The 20,911-nt window shown below is 31.0% G+C and overlaps 1 protein-coding gene across 2 annotated transcripts; it reads left to right on the top strand.

The window, feature by feature from the left end:
• The first annotated feature begins 1,076 nt into the window (after window positions 1-1,076).
• Window positions 1,077-3,755, top strand: LOC107624943 (FCS-Like Zinc finger 8). 2 transcript variants are annotated; one of them, XM_016327437.3, is made up of 3 exons: window positions 1,078-1,705; window positions 1,822-2,672; window positions 3,307-3,755. In XM_016327437.3, exons 2-3 carry the CDS (start codon window positions 1,876-1,878, stop codon window positions 3,380-3,382), a joined length of 873 nt encoding a protein of 290 aa, XP_016182923.2. In that variant the 5' UTR covers window positions 1,078-1,705; window positions 1,822-1,875; the 3' UTR covers window positions 3,383-3,755. The 2 variants fall into 2 exon arrangements, with proteins under 2 accessions (XP_088362477.1, XP_016182923.2); XM_088506351.1 differs by having other exon boundaries at window positions 1,077-2,672.
• The last annotated feature ends 17,156 nt before the right edge of the window (window positions 3,756-20,911 follow it).

Below are 20,911 nucleotides of genomic sequence, written 5' to 3'. Positions count from 1 at the left end.
TAGGTCATTTCTTATAATAAGAAATAAGAGTTTTTTATTTATTTAAATAAAAAATATTTTCTATTTTATTTAATTTTAGAAAAATTATGTTTTTGTAAATTATCTCACAATTTTGTATTCCCTGTCTATGAAATAGGAAATAATTTTTTTTACCTTAATGTCACTGCTATTAGTGGCAGCATTGTTTTATCACTTTTATCTCAAATTTGTAATTAATTGAAGAATAATATTTATGTTCCAGAAACAAACTTTTGAAGTTTCTTTCTCTCCGTAATTTACATTTTTGGATGAATGACACACATAAAGATTTTCAAATTCAGTTATTTATTAAAGGAGTAGGTCACAAGGATTCATATTGGAATTGATAAATTGATCTACCAACACCAATTTACTTAGTTTCATTTTTATTCTGGTAATTTACGTTTATTCGTTATCATACACAAAAATATTTAATCTGAAGAATTATCTAATTTTTTTTGGTTAAAAATATAGATATATTTCATTACATGATAAATAAAATATAAACGTTTAAAATTAAGGATAATAAAATAATTAAAAGAGAAAGTAAAACTCAATATATGTTAAAAAAAATATCAAATTATAATTTTTAATTTTCATGTACTCATTAATTCCAATTATACTTTGTATTTTCAATTTTCATGTATGTACTCGTTAATTTTTATATATTGTATACTTTTTTTTTATTATGCTGTGAGTACGAATTTGGATAAAATATATTTATGATAATAATAATAACTGCAAAATTAAAATAAAAAAAATATTTTTTATTTTGTAAACAGTGGATATGAAAATGTAAAATAATGTATAAAATTATTGCAAATTTTTCAAAAATAATGTAAAATAAAAAATAAAAAAAAATGTATGTATTTAAACAAATAAAAACCTTATGAAACAGCAATGGAGCAAATTGAGTATATATACTACGACTTTAAACACTAATGAACAAAATAGATAAATAAATAAAATAAAAGGTGAGATTGATAATGATATATGAAAGCAAAACTTTGAAGTTATTAGTAAAGTTTGATTTGTCATGCACACAACAACGTTCTTACTTTGTTTCTTTTCTTTCTTTTGGTTCCTCTCCCTTCCTTTAAAAGCCATTATCTTTATTTCAAAACATGTCTCTCTCCATCCCTCTCTATCTTAACTGAAAGATCAAAAAAGCTTCTCTATCTCTCTAGCTATCTCTTTTTTTTTTTTTTCTTATTCTCTTTCTATTTGATCTAACATAAAGTTATAGAATCAAAATTAACAAAAGAAAAAAAAAATCTTCTAGCAAGCACAGTTTTTGCATTACATGTTGCACCAACAAGAGTTTATGATTATGATAGGAGAATAAATTCTCTTTTTCTACTTTCATGAAAGGGAAAATTAACAAGTGAAGCTTTTTAATTTGTTTCCTTTTTTTCTTTTCTTGGTTTTATTTAGTTTAACTTTATTTTTCATATCTAACAGAGAGTTTGAGAAGAAGCAGTTTCAGTTCAGTTAGTTTCAAACCAACTTTGTCACGAATTCAGAAACATTCCCACTTCAATTAGATTCCTTTTTTTTCTGTTTTCTTTTTTGCCGCCAACACTAAAAGGATCCTTGAATAATCCTCAAGTGTTCAATTTTATCACATATACATAGTTGATTTCTTTGTATAATACAACATCACTCAAGTACTCAACCTATAGTATTGGTAAGTTCATGTTCAAGGCATCATATCTAATTTTTGTTTGTATTATTATATTTTTTATTTTTTGAATTATATATTTGATTATTGTTATTACTTTTTTTTGTTGCAATTTTTGTCAGTGTGAAAATTTAGTTTGTTTTCTGGGGTGGACCTTGGAGGAAGGGAATTATATTATGCTACTAAGGAACAGAAGATCAAGGGCTATGAACAAGCCAAACTTAATTTCTGATCATCATCATAATCATCAAAATAATTCTCAATCACCAAAAACAAATCATGATGCAAAAACAACCACAATTCCATCTCTACTTTGTTCCCTACCAAAATTGAGAGATTTCACTATGAAATGTCTCTCAGGAATTGAAGCCTTACCAAGCCCAACATCAATTCTTGATACAAAAACAGTACTCTCCCCACTTAGGGATAATATTCCATTCTCATATGAGAATAACATATCCCCAAGAATATTGCACTCTTCCAACAACAAGAACAAGACTATGAACTATTCAAAAGAAGGAATTGGTCTTGCTCTTGTTGGAACCCTCAAAGATGATGATCCAATTCATCATCATCATCATCATCATGAGAATAGTGGAAACAACAACAACAACAATAATAATATCCTCTTTGGAACTCAGCTTAGAGTGAAAACCAATAATAATAATAATAATAATAGTAATAAGGGTTGTTGTTCTTATTCTTGTTGTTGTTGTTCTTCTTCTTCAGAATCATCATTTGTTATGATGAATTTGAGTGAGATGGAGCTTAGTGAGGAATACACATGTGTGACAACACATAATGGTCCTAATCCAAGAAAGACTCATATATTTGTTGATAATTGCATTGTGGAAACCTACTACTCTTCTCCTTCTTCTTCATCATCAACAATAGCTTCATTCAATAATTTTCTCAGCTTTTGTTACACTTGCAAGAAGCATCTTGAACACACAAAAGACATCTTCATTTACAGGTATATAGACATTATTCTTAGCTTCTTTAATTTTAATTTTCTCTATGTTATATTCTTTTCTTCTTCTTTTTTTTAATATAAATCATTCATGTAAATATATATTTGAATTAAGAGTTATGTTAAATGTACACTAAAATTAATCATCAGCATGCTGGAATATAAATACACATTGAAAATAAATTAAACTACATATATTTATATATAAATATATTAGTGGCTGATTTTAGTGTACAAATAGTATTTTTGTTGAATTAATTATAAGTGTAAGTTGTATACTCCCTTATTAATGATGATGCTAAATTTAAATTAATTTAGCTAATATATATTTGAAAGGACTCATGCATAGACTTAAATGTTTTTAAAGTTGTAAATAATAAAAATATAGTGTTCGCTTTATTTATTTTTTGTTTTTATTTTATTTGGTTAATTTGTACCTTCTCTGACATTAGAATCCATTAAATTTTACCTAATCTTATGGTGTGAGATTTATATAAATCATTAGAAATACACAACCCTAGCTAATAATCAACATTATTAATTAATAAGTAGATTCTTTGATTCATTTTTTGTCTTATATTCTTATAATATAATTTTGGTATGAATTTATTTTTTTTCTTTTTTTTTTTTTTGATAGAGGGGACAAAGCCTTCTGCTGCGAAGAATGCCGCCACAAAGAGATGGTGTTAGATGGTGCAGCAGAAAATTTATAATAATTTGATGATAAAGGATATCATTTTTGACTTCACTCATTTCCCAACGGCCTAAAAAAAGTGTTGCAATTTCATGATGAGGATAATCAACCTAATTAAGCTAGTCACGAATTTTCAACCCCTTTTTGAAGTTTTGTGGTTTTTTTTGTTTTTCTTTTCCCATCCATGCAAATAGAGAGATAAGAGATGAGGATGTAGAGTTTTTTTTTTTCTTCAAGAAATTAATGAGTAATAATTTTTATTTTATTTTATTTTCGCTCATGGTTTTCTCCCCCTTGTTTCATGCTGAAGCAGATGAGATGATGATGATGATGTATATGACCAAAAATAGTGTCTTCTTTTTTCTTCTTATCCTATTGATGGTGATCATACATATATTATTGTGGATGGGGACCAAATTAATTATTATTTTTTCCCCTCAAGATTCCCTATGTGACTTGTATTCAATTATTATTGCCCCTGGATTGAGAAAAAATCCAGCAAGCTATATACTATATTATACTTTAAAAATCTGACATTGACAGAAAGAAATAATACATACATATGATAGGGTAATTACACTTTAAAAAATCATTATTGAATATATTATTATTATTATTATTATTAGTTTATGCTTAAGAAAATCTTTGATAGGGGTAATGGGGAGAAAGAATCACAAACTTTTTCAAAAAATCCATTATAACAATGCCAAATTCATGATTTTCCATTGGCAAGAAAAAATGGAAAAAAAAGAGGTTTGAATAAATTTATTTAAATAAATGGGTTCATCATTATTAAAGTAAGGGGAAGAATCATGTAACATAAGAATTGGTTACATCTGAGTTGTGTAATAACTTTATGTAAAGAGTAGTGCTAAGAGATTAGTAGGTTTGGTAATTTATAATTATTAATTAGTTATTATTAATATTTTAATAATGTGAGATTATATATTTTTTTATTGATTAAATACTGATCAAATTTTAATAAAAATACTTATCTCTAAATTTTTTCTTATGTAAATCGCTACCGTTTAAAGAGGTTTAATAATTTGTATGTAAATTTTTTTAACTAATCGCGGATTATATTAAAACACAAAATATTCATAAATTGCTACACGTTAGTGCAGTTTATGAAAAAGAAAAAGTGAATAATAAAATTCTGTAATCTATCACGATTTATGTATGGATATTTTTTTATAGCTAAATTAAAGTTAAAAAAAGTTAATTTATTTATAGAAGATAATAACGCCATTTCTATTTTAATAATGTATTACGGTTTGTATGAATTTGTACAAAAAATTAGGCGTTATCAAATAAGAGTGCTGTTATTATCTTCTGTAAATAAATTAATTTTTTTTAGATGTAATTTGAAGTTAAAAAAATATTTGTGTATAAATCGCTATATGAGTTACAAAGTTTTATTCGTCATTTTTTCTTCTTCATACACCGTGCAAACATTTAGCTATTTATGAGTTTTTCATGCTTTGATATCTAAGATATAACCAATTAGTAGTTTAGATAGAGTTGTTACAATATCTAGGTGTAACTAATTTTTATTGAGTTGTTAGGGAGACAATGGACTATTTGTACAATGTGTACAATGGGTTATTGAGTTACAAAATGAACATCTCACATATTATCTAGAATAATCATCCGAGTACTAGGGATAATAAACATATTTTTGGATTCACCAAGGATCGAACTCTTGACCTTTCGAATCTATAGCTCTAATACCATGTCATGATACCACTCATCCCAAAAGATTCAACTGATAGGAAAATGTAATACTAATAATTATACCTCTAATACTCCCTAAACCTCCATTGTACACATTGTACAAATATTCTATTGACTCCTCATACTTTCTCATTTTTATTTGTTGTATTTGGATAATCTTAAACTCTATTTTATTTAAATATGTAATTTACCTAAAAAATTATATGGTATGTGTATGTAATATATAATTTGAATTAATTTGTTCATATTAATTAAATGATTAGCTATAGTATTAGTTGTTAGAATTTTTATTTTATTTGTAATCTAATTTGTTAATATAGAAATTAGTTTGAATGGTATTATAATTATTAAAAAATTTATTAATGAATTATATTGGCAGTTAGTTTGTTTTTGATAGAAAAAATATAATTATTCATAAAATTTATAAAGTTTGAGTTTTCAATTTAAATTATCACAACAAAAATATTTCGATTCCATCTGTGTTTGTGGTTTAAGAATTAAAAGTTCTAAATCAGAATTTAAGATTATTGACAATGGCTGAAGGTACGTAAATTACTAATTTTATGAAATTACTAACATTAATATCTGTATATACATAAAAAATAGGGTAAATCACTTTATTAAACTAAACAACAAACAATGTAACGCAATTCACCCAAAACCAAAATCGACACGTGAATCACCCTGGCCAGCAATTCTATATAAATCGAAACAGAGTGGCCAGATTTCTTTTTCTTCATAAATCAAAATAGCATTGGTCGAATTATGCATTATCTAAGTAAATCTAAAAGGGTTGTTTTGATTTATATGTACATACACAACATATCCATGTAAATCTATATGTACTGTTTCGATTTCTGAAGAATGGAATGCATCCCTACTAAATCTAAACAGAGTATTTCGATTTATATGTAATGGGACGATACTAAATCTAAATATGCTGTTTCGATTTATGTACGGATGGTGTCATGGTGTAATTCGAATGGGACTGATTAGATTTAATAGGAAGCCAACGTCCTAAATATAGAACCAAGGTTAATTCTGAATGAGACTAAAAACTACAATGGCTAATGAGGAGAGCTTTGTAGTATTAGTGCACTATAGAGGGTCGATTAAGAAAAAAACACGGTCAGGAATTAAGTTCACTGATAAGGATCCCCTTAGTCTTTTTTTGAAACCTTCAACTAGTTTCAATGAGTTCTTGAGAAGTTGGGGTTGCAAGGCGTGAAACGGGTTGAGAAATTGTTTTATAGAATCCCAATCTCAGTTTTGCAGGATGACGTGAAGTACGATTCGTTAGTAATAGGTAGTGATGAAGATTTGGAAGTTCTATTCCATTGTCGCCGGCAGTTCCCCGAGGTGAGGACCCCTGAGTTGTTGGCCAAGCTTGTGGATGTGGTTTCCAGCTCAGGCGGTTCGAACCAGAATTCCCAACCCGTTCCAACGGCCGCCTGTTCCACTTCGAGGCCAAGTGGTGCCTCGTCATCGATGCATGCGATTGCACCTGAGGCAATGTTGGTTGCATCCCCATCCTTTGCAGCAGATCTAAACCGCAGTGGTGACGGAGAAGTAGGTATTGTTGATACGAAACCACTTTCATTGCATGGTTTCGCATCGGATGGTGTAGATGATGTATTGCGGGATGATGATGAGGATGACGATGTGGAGCTGGACATGATTGCTGATGAGAGTGGCGAAGATATAGTAGGGAGCAATCCAGTTGGGGGTGCTGGAGGATCTAGTTCAGGAACGCAGCAGTACCCTCCTCACTTTTCCACCTTGGACTTGGATGCCATGAGACAGCAGGCGGTTCCTGGCGAACCAGCTGGATTCGGTGCCAGAGGCACACAGGAAGGCGGGGGGGGGGGGTAACAGAGTTTCAGGTTGGTCAGCAGTTTTAGGATAAAGAGGAGGCCGTGTTAAGTGTGAAGACGTATAGCATCTGACGCGGGGTTCAGTACAAAGTGGTTGAGTCTAATTATCGCAAGTATTATGGGAAGTGTAAGGAGTTTGGCAATGGGTGCGCATGGTGTATTCAGATAAGTCTTCGGCAGCGCAAAGGGATTTGGGAGGTGAAATGGTACAATGGCCCTCAAACTTGTCTAGCCACCTCGATATCGAGTGACCACAGGAGTCTCGACTATCATGTGATCTCGGCATTCATAATGCCGATGGTTAGAGCTGATGCTGTCGTGTGTATCAAGGTACTCCTGAATGCGACAAAGGCACATTTCAGTTTTAGACCGACTTATAGGAGGGTTTGGATGGCGAAGCAGAAGGTAGTGGCACAGATCTATGGAGACTGGGATGAGTCATACAGCGAGTTGCCACGATGGGTTCTAGGTGTGCAGGTGACGATGCCGGGTAGTGTTGCAATGCTGAGGATGAGTCCTGTGCGTGTGGGTGGGCATGTGGATGAAGCACATGCGTACTTCCACCGTCTTTTTTGGACATTCCCACCATGTATTGAGGCTTTCCGGCATTGTAAGCCGTTGGTTAGCATCAATAGTACCCACTTGTACGGGAAATACGGGGGGACATTGCTCGTTGCAATTGTTAAGGACGAAAATTCCAACATCCTACCTGTTGCATTCGCACTTGTGGAGGGTGAGAATGCTGAGTCATGGTCCTTTTTCCTCTCCCACCTCCACCAGCACGTCACTCTGCAGCCGGGCATCTTAGTGATATCGGATCGGCACAATGACATAAAGGCTGCATTGGAGGCGCCTAACGGCAGTTGACTACCACCAGCTGCCTACCGTGTATTCTGTATTTGACATGTGGCTGTCAACTTTGCCCTGACCTTTAAGGGCAAGGATGCACGGAGGCTTATGGTGAACGCGGCTTATGCCAAGATCGAAGTGGAGTTCGACTACTGGTTTGATATCCTCCGTTCTGAAGACCCTGCCATGTGTGATTGGGCTAACAGGATTGACTATACACTATGGACACAACATCGGGACGAGGGATAGAAATTCGGGCATATGATGACAAATATCTCTGAGTGTGTGAATTCGATTCTTAAAGGGGTTAGGAACCTTCCAGTGTGTTCTCTGGTGAAGTCCACGTACGGACGGTTGGCCGAGCTTTTTGTGCGCAAGGGAAGAGAGGCAAAGGCGCAGTTGGGAACCGGACAACAATTTAGTCAGCATCTAGTTAAGGCTATAGAGGCAAATCTAAAGGCGTCTCAGTGTTTTACAGTGACTTTGTATGATAGGGAGAACTCTGAGTTCACAGTGGCAGAGACCACCCCTACTGGCTTGATTTCACTTGGTAGTTATAGAGTGTCACTGTAGGTGCAGACATGTGATTGCAATTATTTCCAAGTACTTCATTATCCATGTTCTCATGCGTTGGCTTGTTGTGCGTATTCACGTCTGACTTGGCACCTCCTATGTACATGAGGTGTATAGCCTGAGGTCAGTATTCAGCGTGTATCGGATGGGATTCACCCCTCCGATAGTAGAGGGTTTTTGGCTACCATACGATGGACCAACAGTCATACCCAACCGCTCCAAGAGGCGTGAATACTTTGTGTACGTACATATAAATCGAAACAATCCTTTTAGATTTACTTGGATAACGCATAATTCAACCAATATTGTTTCAATTTATGAAGGAAAAGAAATCTGGCCACTCTATTTCGATTTATATAGAATTGTTGGCTTGGGTGATTCACGTGTCGATTTTGGCTTTGAGTGAATTGCGTTACATTGTTTGTTGTTTGGTTTAATAAAGTGATTTACTCTAAAAAATAACTATTAAAGTAATCATTTATATAAATATACATTAAAATATAAAATATATATTAAAAATAAATTAAATAATACATATATTTATAAATAAATATAATATAAAAATACTTTTTTTTTGTAATAAGTTTTGTTTGGCTTTATTTTAATTTGTGTGGCATCACATTCTTATAACTAAATTGTTGTTAAAGATATGAGAACATTAATGTTACTATTCAAGTATGCAACGTGCTGCGGACTCGGCTTGAAAAAAACCCAACACACAATAAGATTAATTGGGACCCAAATAATAAGCAATAAAAGAGATGAAAAGTGGCACTTATGTGCTAAAGTCTAAGATGCTCCATGCATTAATGATAAACAAGAACAAACAAAAGGAACCTAACTGAAAGGATTGTGACTTCTTTGCCATTTGTCAATGTTACTTGTTAATTTAATTAGGATAGGGTGGTGGGAAATGAACATCATTCACATTTTTGTGACATATTTCACTTCGGATTTTGATAAAGGAAAGGGATATCATCTATGTGTCGTGTGTAATCCCAAAAACAAAGCAAAAGTATGTAGTAATAGTAAGTAGTAGATAAGCTCAACCACCAAGTCATTTCATGAAAACAAATCATTTTTGTAACTTTTTTTTTAATGAAATTAGTCAAATTACTCATTTTCTTGTGCTATTTGACAATGTGTGAAATCCATATTATACTAGTATCAGTAATAAACATTGATGGTTAACAGGGAAAGTATGATATTTTTCTATTAGGAGTTTTTGTGTTCAAATTTTATAAATAATAACGAATTTTTTTTATGATGAATATTTGAGAAGGATATTTTAGAAAAAAAAATTATGCACTAAATTTCTTCGGATTCCTTTATATATATATTAGATTGTAAAATATGCGCCTATTTGAAACTAAATTAGATTTAACTTTTAAGAGGTGTAGAGTGATTATAAAAAGAAAAATTTTCTATTACACCAAGATCAAAGGTGATTGATTGGTTGATTAAATTTTGTTTTAATTAGCGAAATATGTTTCTAGCGTACACATGAAAAAAAATTAAGGAATGAATCTTCTCAAAATTTTTCTTTCAATTATTTAATAAAGGGTGATATTTTATTATTTAATATCTTTTTTTACACATTTTTTTATCTTACTTAAAAATATAAGATACAAAATTACACTTTACTAAATAATTAAAGAAAAAAAATTAAAAGAATCTATTTTCTGTTTTTTTTTTTTCATTGTGATGAAAATATATTTTGCTAATTAAAACAAAATTTAATCAACTAATCAATCACCTTTGATTTTGGTGTAATAATTTTTTTTTAAATAGTAGAAGATCACACTTTATGAAATAATAGAGAGAAAAATAAAATCTCAAAAAAATACGTATGAAAGTTGGTGACTTCATCACTCACACAATTACACAAAAGACCTGCTCTTTGTTATTTTAATGATTGACTGTTTCTCAATTGTTTTTTTTTTTTGCTAATAAACTGTTTCTCAAATTTACAATAATTAATAAGCAGAAGAAAGCCCAAGAAATGCAAGGCCTAGTTCAGTTAGTTAATCTCCGGCCTTGTAAACCAAATAAATAAAACTTTGGAACTTGGTAGTGTCTAGTGTGTACATTGTATAATTGTAATACCCAAAAAAAAAATGACCAAAAGCCTAAAAGAATTTTTTTAATCTTTTTCTTTCTCAATAATTATCAATTTTGATTTTAGTTTTTGTCCCAGCAATTATATCTTTGTTTTCGGGATAGGAAAAAATTATCATACTCTTAGTCGTAGTTATGGTTAAGGCCCAAACAAGTTTTTTATTAGGGGTGAAGACGGGTCGGTTTGGTTCGAATTTATGGTAAAATTAGAATCGAACCGATCAAAATATAATTGGTTCGGATTGATTTGGATTTGTATTTTTTTGTATATGTACCCGAACCAAACCAAACCGATTAAGAACAGATTGGTTCGGTTCGGGTAATTGGATACCCGATGATTTTGAAATTAAAAAAAAAAACAAATTTTTATCTCAAAAATTCAACAAGTACAATAAACATGTAACATCAATAGAAATAATCCAAATATGTTAAACACCCAATATATTAAAAACTAAACTCATTAAAATCCAAACATATTAATAATGAATAATCATTGTCTAATAGAAAAGCTATATATATTTTTTTATTTTTTTATTTAATTAATATATAATTGGGTTCGTGGGTTAGTCTGGGTTCCGCACCCCCAAAACCGATACTCGAACCAATCACTAACGAAAGCCAGATTTGGTTTGGGTTGGACCCGATTACCCATTGATTTCAGAACCAGCAATTTAATTGGTTCGGTTCGGATTCGAACGGGTAATGGGTACCTGTTACCCGTGCTCACCCCTATTTTTTATTTTAGTTTTTTTGATCTGAAGATTAAATATTCGACTGAAATTAGTTTGATCAAAATCAAAAGTCACAAATGACCATGCAAAATGAGCCATTAGGAGAATAACTAATTTTTTAACATTTTGCTTTTTTTTTTTTGGTAGACGATGGAATGTTTTACCATCTGAAGTGGGTGAGATCCTGAGCCTCACACAAAGTGTACCTGGATTCAAAAATGTACCTTAATTGATGATTAGCGAAGAATAAAGCCGACGTGTTCATGAGTGTGTATATAACCGAAAATGTTATTAAAATACTCTAAATCTTAAGCCCAATGAGAGATATTCCAACATATGTTGGATCACTAGATGACCCAAAATGTTTTTGGGCATTCAGAGTTTGGAAGTTTTTTATAATAAAAAGGACAATCAATCAAAAACCAAATTTATATGTTAATATTTTATTATTATTATGCAATACTTTAGAAATCCAACAAAAAATTTAGTATCGAGAGTTCGAATTTCGCCTTATGTATGTAACAATCCATTAGTTAGCGACAAACCCTTAAATGGAGTTCTGATCCGCGACGGATTAATCATTGATCTGCCGGGTTGAGAAATATCGTGAAAAACAAAAAAAAAGGTGAAAATAAATAAAATAAAAAAATACTGAAAAAGTGTCTTTGTTTTTCTTTTTTCTTTTTAATTTTTTTATAAAAAAATAAAGTAAAAAAAAAATACTGAAAAAAATAAAAGATGCTTTCTTACATCAAAAGGCCTCAAGATTGTGACTTTGTGAGTAATAGATCATAGGAGAGTGAGGGGGACCTCCTTTAAAGTTTAGTCACATGTTGTAGTTGTAGTTGTACCACAATCTTCAACTTTCATTGTTTCAAAGTCCAAGCAACAATAAGGTTTTCTTTCATTGTTAATTTTATATATAAAACTTCATTCATTTTCTTATACAGGATAATTTTATTAATGAATTAGGCGAGTATATAATTATAATAATTATATTCATCAACAATGATGTTAATAATAATAGATTATTCTAATAACAAAAAAATATTTAATAGTGTATTATTTTTATATATTGATAATATAAAACAATATTATTCTGAGAATATATATTAAATAATTCTATTATAAACGGTTAGCACTATCATGGCCTTGTTGATTGAAAAAAATAAAATATATATATACTTGTACTACTGTATTTTTCATAGACAGATCATCATATTACCTATAAATAATAAATAAATAAAAAATTACTTTGTTAATTCTTATAGTTTCACTAAATTTGTAATTAGATTTTTATATATTTTTTTAATTAAATTTATATACTACTTTTAATTTTATAATTAAATTATTATCAATACAAAAAATATTAGAGTTAATAGAATAGTTATTCATAAATTAAAGATACCGACAATTAAGAATCTAATTAAATTCTTAACCAAATATTTTTTAGGAGAATATTTTGTTAATTTTAACGTTTTTAATACGAAAAAAAATTAATTATAAAATTAAAAATAGTATAAGGACTCAATTAAAAAAAGAATATTATAAAAATATAATTGCAAATATGATAAAATTATAGGAACAAAATAATAATTAAACCTAAATAAAATCTAAGTTAATAAAGCTTCTAATATATAATAATTTAGGGTTGTTTGGGGTTGAATGGCAACTAGCCTTCATTCCATACCCAAAGTGGAGTCTGACTATTCAATTTTCAATGGGGAATCACTTTCAACTTTTTTAATTTTACTTTATTTTTATTTTTGTGTCGAAGAATAATAATAAAATTATCCTAAGTTTTAAAGCTAAGCTGCGTAGGCAAAACATATTGGTGAATTTATACGAACCACAAACACAAAATATAACTAATTAGCACCAACATCACATCATTCCAATTCAATTCCTTTAACCCAAAATTAATACGGATTATTCTTATTCTTATTCTTTTTATTTGGTCTCAAAACCTTTTCAAGATTATTCCTGCGGACAAAAGAAAAGCATAAGCAAGCAATGCCATTCTTCACACACCATCCTTTTATTCTGATCATGATAAATCATAAATCATTCCTCTCAAAAAGATTTGGTTCCGAATTGAAGTCACGTAAGTCAATTTTAATTTATTATACTTCCGTTACTTTCTTTTTATATATGCCTTTAGTGCAATGTATAGTATTTTAATCTTGAGAAAAGCGAGAATGTAATGTTTATCTTGAACTAAAGTTGGTATTTTTATTTATTTATTTTTGACGGAAGTTATCAATACTTCAATAGTATTCTTGTCAATTCTTAATTGTTAAAAATAGTCCACGAATAGTTGAATTTTAAATTATTTATCATGTCCGGTCCATCATTTAGACACTCATTTGTTGAACTATATATGTGGATTATACATAATTTAGATAAATATAAATGTAAATTTTAGTTATACAAAATTGTTCATATGTGAAATTCTTTTCAGTTAACATTGCTCTAAATTGTTTTGTAATTAAAATTTGTATTACTTAAATTGAGATCCATAATTACTATTTTATACAATATATACGTATACACCAAAAAATTAAAATAAATGAAATTTCTACTTTATTTTTGTCATAACTCATCACTAAAGTATGATTGAAATTTGAGAAAAACTATAATTCAATTAAATATATATATAAATGATGTCATTAGCATATCATATATAAGAAGTATCACAATCAACTTGAGTTAATTGGTTGATTGGTTAATTCATTCGTTTGCTTAAATAAATGTTAAAAAATTTAAATTTCAATTTACGAAAACTCTCAGGAACTAGCAAATATAACAAGATCTAACCATCATTCAACCAGCATGTGTTTTTATATCAGGACTGTCTCACGCGCTATCACAAACGGCTTTCTCTCACGCTCCTCTCCAAGGAACTAGCCGGATACGCTCTTCGACGATCGCAGTTTCGTTGACAAAGCTTGAAGCTTTACCTTTTATTCTTGGATAAAAATTTTCTTCTCTGTCGCTCATTCCTTCTCAGCTGCAGAACAACTCAGAATTTCACTCTCTCGCTCCATGTCAATGATGGAATCAGTGTTAGAAGAACAGAATATTGAAGTAAGAAATTTCTCCCTCTTCTAATTTTATGATTTTTGTAATGATTTTCATAGTGCATCAATGAACACAATGATGATTATGATTATGAATTTCTTAACTCGGAAAGCATGCTGTTTTTGTTTTTCATAATAGAGTTTAAATTGAATGTACAAAATCCAAATTATACCTTATTCGATTTTGATTTTCATAATGCAACAATGCACAATTAACGTAAACCAATTATTTGATGAAATGACTAAGACAGAAAATATAAAAAATGTTAGTGTTTCTTGTTTGTTGTTAGAGAACATTATAATATTGTATGAACATTAAACAGGAGATTATCTTTGTAATTTTATAGTTGTGTGAGCTATATTCAACTGAATTAACTTTCTTTAATGTGGAGTATCTTTCTTAGATTGATTTGATCTCTAAAAAATGATAAAGATCTCCAGTAGATTATTTCAATTCTTAATTAACAAAAGGCTAATCTTTAAAGGCATTAAAGAAACTCCAATTATTAGCAACAATAAAAACAGTAGTTAGTTTTATGTCCCAGCCAATTAGCAACAATTTATTAGAAGTTTGTTAAGGATTCTTATTTATGCAAAAGGGTTTTGTTGATTCAATACCTAAGAGTAATCGAGATACTTCACTCAATACATTTTGCACCCACTTTAACGAGATTTTGCACACTTTACTCAGGATACTTTGCATCAATCTTAATGAAATTTTGCACACATGAATCAGACATTTTGCACCTACTTTAATAAGATTTTGCACATTTTACTCAGCATAGTTTGCATCAAATGTAATGATTTTTTTTGCACAAATGAATCAGACAGTTTGCACCCACTTTAATGAGATTTTGCACACCTTACTCGTCACAGTTTACACCCAGTTTAATGAGATTTTGCACACATGACTTAACATAGTTTGCACCTACTTTAATGAGATTTTGTTTTACTATCTGATGTATGCTAACTTTATTACAGGATGTGCCCAAGGTTGGCATGTGTTTTGGAACCATTGATGATGCAAATCAATTTTATCATAATTATGCCAAGCGCGTTGGTTTTGTTACTAAGATAAGGTTTACCTGAAGAGTTGGTAAAGATAAGGTTCCTAAGAATCAAATAATCACTTGCAATAGGGAGGGAAACGCAAGTCTAGAGTTTCACCAATAGAAAAGACCAACCTTAGAACCAACTACAATTGCCCCACAAGGATTTCTATTAGGTTGAATAAGGAGGGTCTTTGGATTATATTGAAGGTGTGTTTGGATCATTCACATCCTTGTGATCCAAAGATGGCAAAACTGTTGACACGTAATAGAGAGATAAGTATGCACATGTGTCAAGTCATTGAGAGGAATGATGAAGTAGGTGTGAGACCAAGCAAAACATATCAAGTGTTGGTGGGTGAAGCGGAGGGTTTCTCTAAGATAAACTTAATGGAAGAAGATGTTAGGAACTATCTCAGCAGAAAGGTACGCAATGTTACAGAAGAAATGGATGCTAGGGAGATGTTGAAGTATTTTACACGGATGAAGGATATAAACTCTAATTTTTATTTTAATTTGAAATTGATCAAAACAAGCGTCTCAAAACTATATTTTGGGCTGATGCTCGAAGTAGAGTAGCATATGAGTACTTCGGTGATGGAGTTTTGTTTGATACTACTTATAAAACCAATCGTTACGATATGCCATTTGGTTCCTTTGTGGGGGTTAATCACCATGGTAACTCAGTGCTTCTTGGGTGTGGTTTGTTGACTAAGGAAAATTCAGACTCGTTTACTTGGTTATTTAATGCTTGGCTTACATGTATGCATGGAAAGGCTCCTAAAGGCATTATAACAGACCAATGCCTCAGAATATGAGCTGCAATTGAGAATGTGATGCCAGAGACATGTCATAGGTTATGCATTTGGCACATTACGAAAAAGATTCCAGAAAAATTCAAAAGACACAAGAGATATGAAGAGTTACAAGGTGATTTAAATAATATTATTTGGGAGTCTATTTTAGAAGATGATTTTCAAAATCAATGGGAAGATTTTTTGATTGAATATGGTCTAGAAGATAACAAGTGACTATCAGGTACTTCTCTAAACGTGAATTTTTATATTTTGCACATAGGAATTAGCATATTAGTATTTAAAAAGTATCAAGTGGCTATCATATTCTATTTGCTAGAATTCTAACATGTATTTGAATATGCCTCTAGTACAATTTTTTTATTCTAATATCTTTTAAGCTTCAATGTATTATTAACATGTTTATGACAATATTTGCATCCACTTTTGTTAAGTTTGCTTACAGATTTTTTTTATGTATATTCGTTTACTATGATACATAGATATCTATGAAGAAAGACTTTAGAATAAAATTGAGACACTAACATAACTATAACTATGCCATTTGAGCATTCTATATAGATAACAGGATTTCAACAATTAGGAATTCAGCACAGTTGTATGTATCTCAAACAGCATACACATCACGCAAGAACACATAAAGGATCAAACCTAATTAATATATTTCCTCTTGGATAAACAAAACGTAGCTGATAACTAGAAGTGAAAAGAATTCAACTTAGAAATGTGTATTAAGTGGGTGCATAAATCAAAAGAATTCTGGATATTATAAGCAATCATCAATTTAAAAAAAACTATATTGAATTAATAAGATAAAATAGATAAAACAAACCGTTAGCCTTTACTTTGATGACTCCTGTGTCAACTTCTTTGCAAGTTTTTCTTTATCCCAATAACCAATCCATGGTGGTGGAGGCCCCATATAATTTTTCTTATCTTCGAATGTGTCTTTGTGGTAATAGATAATCTACAAGGAAAATAATAAATGTAATGATTATCATAAAAAAAGAAATCGAAAAAGGAAAAAAGTATAAGTATATTAGACTGATTATCATCAAAACATAAAGACAACTATAAATACTTAATGTGTTTTTTTCCTTAAATTTTTGAACCCTTTTCATAAGCTCATCATGCACAAATCTTGCCCAATTGTATCTTGTGATATTATCTACATCAACAATGACACGTAAGTGCTTTGGGATGTGACAACGCTACTTGTTGGTGCCAAAAATGAGCTAATAATGAACATTGTAAATGCTCTCCTAAAGTAATCTCTCCCTTTGGATGTTGAAACATTACATTCTCTTGAATGTAATAATTCTTGTAACCATGGGCTTGTCACAGACTTGAACAGGGCAACTAATCTTTCTTGCTCTGAAGTCCAATCTTCTTCTGAAAAACTTTTACCAATTGAAGGTAATCCTAGAGCTAACCCAATTTTGTCTGTTGTCACATCGATATCCCCCACCACTAATTTCAATTTGCTTGTTGTTGTGTTATATACTTTAGCAAGTGTGAGGAATAACCGCCTATCAATTTTCCAATCTTGAATAGCCTTCATGGATGAGAATCCTATTTTATCAACTTCAAGTTTTTGCTCTTTTGTAAGAGAATTTATCGTTGTGAAAACTGAAACAGGAGAACAACGACATTCTATCACTTTCTGCAAACATAAAGTAAAAAATCTTCACCCAATTTTAACCATGGTTTGTTTAGAAAATAATAAGAAATAACAATAATAATAAATTATCATAATCATAATAAAGTAATACTCGCATTTAGATATAGATGGGTGCAAACCATGCTAAGTCATCTGTGCAAAATATTATTAAACTGGGTGCAAACTGTGTGTGTAAGGTGTACAAAATTTGACTAAAGTGGGTGCAAATTGTCGAATTGATGTGTGAAAAATCCAATTAAAGTGGGTGCAAACTGTCCGATTCATGTGTACAAAAAATTGATTACATTGGGTGCAAACTGTGCTGAATAAGGTGTGCAAATTCTCATTAAAGTGGGTGCAAACTGTCTGATTCATGTGTGAAAAATTTCATTCAAATGGGTGCAAAGTGTCCTGAGTAACGTGTGCAAAATCTCTTTTTAAATGGGTGTATACCCGAGATTCTAGTTCTGCAAGAGTTTTCTGCTGCATTTTCCTTCTAGTTCCTGTTTCAGATTTCTTTGTATTTGTACTTCTTCGCGGCATCTTAATATTTGGATCTTTTTCCATTTCAAATAATCACTGCATATTATTAAGAAACATATTATTAACACAAACACATATAAAAAACTTAGTAATCAATTGCGTAGTAGCCATTATCAAAGCTCTACCACAACAAAGCTCTACTAACAACTGAGATAATAACATAATAAAAATTTTCAAAGATTTATAAATTAAAAGTACCTAAGTTTCATAAACAAGATATGATGAATCAAAATCAAAATCAAAAGAAATTTTTATTATAGAGTGCTTAAAGATTTTTCATGAATAGACAGAAAATATTGAGTAATATTTTTGGGTGCCATTATGAGTTTCTCCTTGCATGTTTTGAATGGATACAGAATGATGGACAGCAAGAAGGTAAGAGTTGCAGAAAGCAATAAATGAACAAAAATCAAAATTCATTAACCTTCACATTAACCTTGCAAAAGCATAACGCATCACTAGAAACAAAGAAGAATGGATAGAGAGCTGAGAGATGCTGTTGCAGAGAGTAACACCGCTGCTATTGGAAACGCTACTGGGGATGGACAGCGAGCTCAAGAATGCTGATTCATGTTGAGCGTGCTCCAGCGTTGAGCGCAAGAAAGATGGCGCGCAAGAGTGTAGAGGAGAGAGTGTGTGGAATTTTGGGGAAGAAGAAGACCGTGTAGTAAAGGAGCGTGAGTACACGCTCTCTATATGTATTTGGGCTTTATTTTGTTTGAGGTATAAAAATACTAATGCTGGTTGTTTGCTGACCCAAAAATTAGAAAATTGCTGGCCCCCTAGCGGTGCTCTCCCCAAAATTCCACATACTCTCTTCTCTACACTCTTGTGCGCCATCTTTCTTGCGCTCAACGCTGGAGCACGCTCAACATGAATTAGCATTCTTGAGCTCGTTGTCCATCCCCAGCAGCGTCTCCAATAGCGGCGGCATTACTCTCTGCAACAGCATCTCTTAGCTCTCTATCCATTCTCCTTCGTTTCTAGTGATGTGTTATGCTTCTGCAAGGTTAATGTGAAGGTTAATGAGTTTTGATTTTTGTTCATTTATTGCTTTCTGCAACTCTTACCTTCTTGCTGTCCATCATTCTGTATCCATTCAAAACATGCACGGAGAAACTCATAATGGCACCCAAAAATATTACTCAATGTTTTCTGTCTATTCATGAAAAATCTTTAAGCACTCTATAATAAAAATTTCTTTTGATTTTGATTTTGATTCATCATATATTGTTTATGAAACTTAGATACTTTTAATTTATAAATCTTTGAAAAAATTCATTATGTTATTATCTCAGTTGTTAGTAGAGCTTTGTTGTGGTAGAGCTTTGATAATGGCTACTGCACAATTGATTACAAGGTTTTTATATGTGTTTGTGTTAATAATATGTTTCTTAATAATATGCAGTGATTATTTGAAATGGAAAAAGATCCAAATATTAAGATGCTGCGAAGAAGTACAAATACAAAGAAATCTGAAACAGAAACTACAAGGAAAATGCAGCAGAAAACTCTTGCAGAACTAAAATCTCGGGTATGCACCCATTTAAAAGAGATTTTGCACACTTTACTCAGGCCACTTTGCACCCATTTGAATGAAATTTTGCACACATGAATCAGACAGTTTGCACCCACTTTAATGAGAATTTGTACACCTTATTGAGCATAGTTTGCATCCAATGTAATGGATTTTTTGTACATATGAATCGGACAGTTTGTACTCACTTTAATCAGATTTTGCACACATCAATTCGACAATTTGCACCCACTTTAGTCAAGTTTTGCACACCTTACTCGCACAGTTTGCACCCAATTTAATAAGATTTTGCACATATGACTTAGCATAGTTTGCACCTATTTATATCTAAATGCGAGTATTACTTTATTATGATTATGATAATTTATTATTATTGTTATTTCTTATTATTTTCCAAAAAAACATGGTTAAAATTGGGTGAAGATTTTTTTTCTTTATGTTTGCAGAAAGTGATAGAATGTCGTTGTTCTTCCGTTTCGATTTTCACAACGATAAATTCTCTTACAAAAGAGCAAAAAGTTGAAGTTGATAAAATGGGATTCTCATCCATGAAGGCTATTCAAAATTGGAAAATTGATAGGCGGTTATTCCTCGCACTTGCTAAAGCATATAACACAACAAGCAAACTGGAATTAGTTGTGGGGGATATTCGATGTGATAACAGACAAAATTGGGTTAGCTCTAGAATTACCTTCAATTGGTAAAAGTTTTCCAGAAGAAGAAGATTGGACTTCAGAGCAAGAAAGATTAGTTGCCCCGTTCAAGTCTGTGACAAGCCCATGGTTACAAGAAGTATTACATTCAAGAGAATGTAATATTTCAACATCCAAAGTGAGAGATTACTTTAGGAGAGCATTTATAATGTTCGTTCTTAGCTCATTTTTGACACCAACAAGTAGCGTTGTCACATCCCCAAAGTACTTACGTGCCATTGTTGATGTAGATAATATCACAAGATACAATTGGGCAAGATTTGTGCATGATG

Source organism: Arachis ipaensis, chromosome B2 (genome assembly GCF_059453495.1).
Source record: "Arachis ipaensis isolate K30076 ecotype BB chromosome B2, ASM5945349v1, whole genome shotgun sequence".
Lineage (NCBI taxonomy): Eukaryota > Viridiplantae > Streptophyta > Magnoliopsida > Fabales > Fabaceae > Arachis > Arachis ipaensis.
Note: the sequence above shows the minus strand (reverse complement) of the source record. Positions and strands in the feature narration are given on the sequence as shown.

Excerpts from the sequence above, each read along its gene's own strand:
- LOC107624943 (XM_088506351.1), top strand. The coding sequence starts at position 1,876 with ATGCTACTAAGGAACAGAAGATCAAGGGCTATGAACAAGCCAAACTTA. Across the intron at positions 2,673-3,306 it reads AAAGACATCTTCATTTACAG|AGGGGACAAAGCCTTCTGCT; the intron begins GTATATAGACAT and ends TTTTTTTGATAG.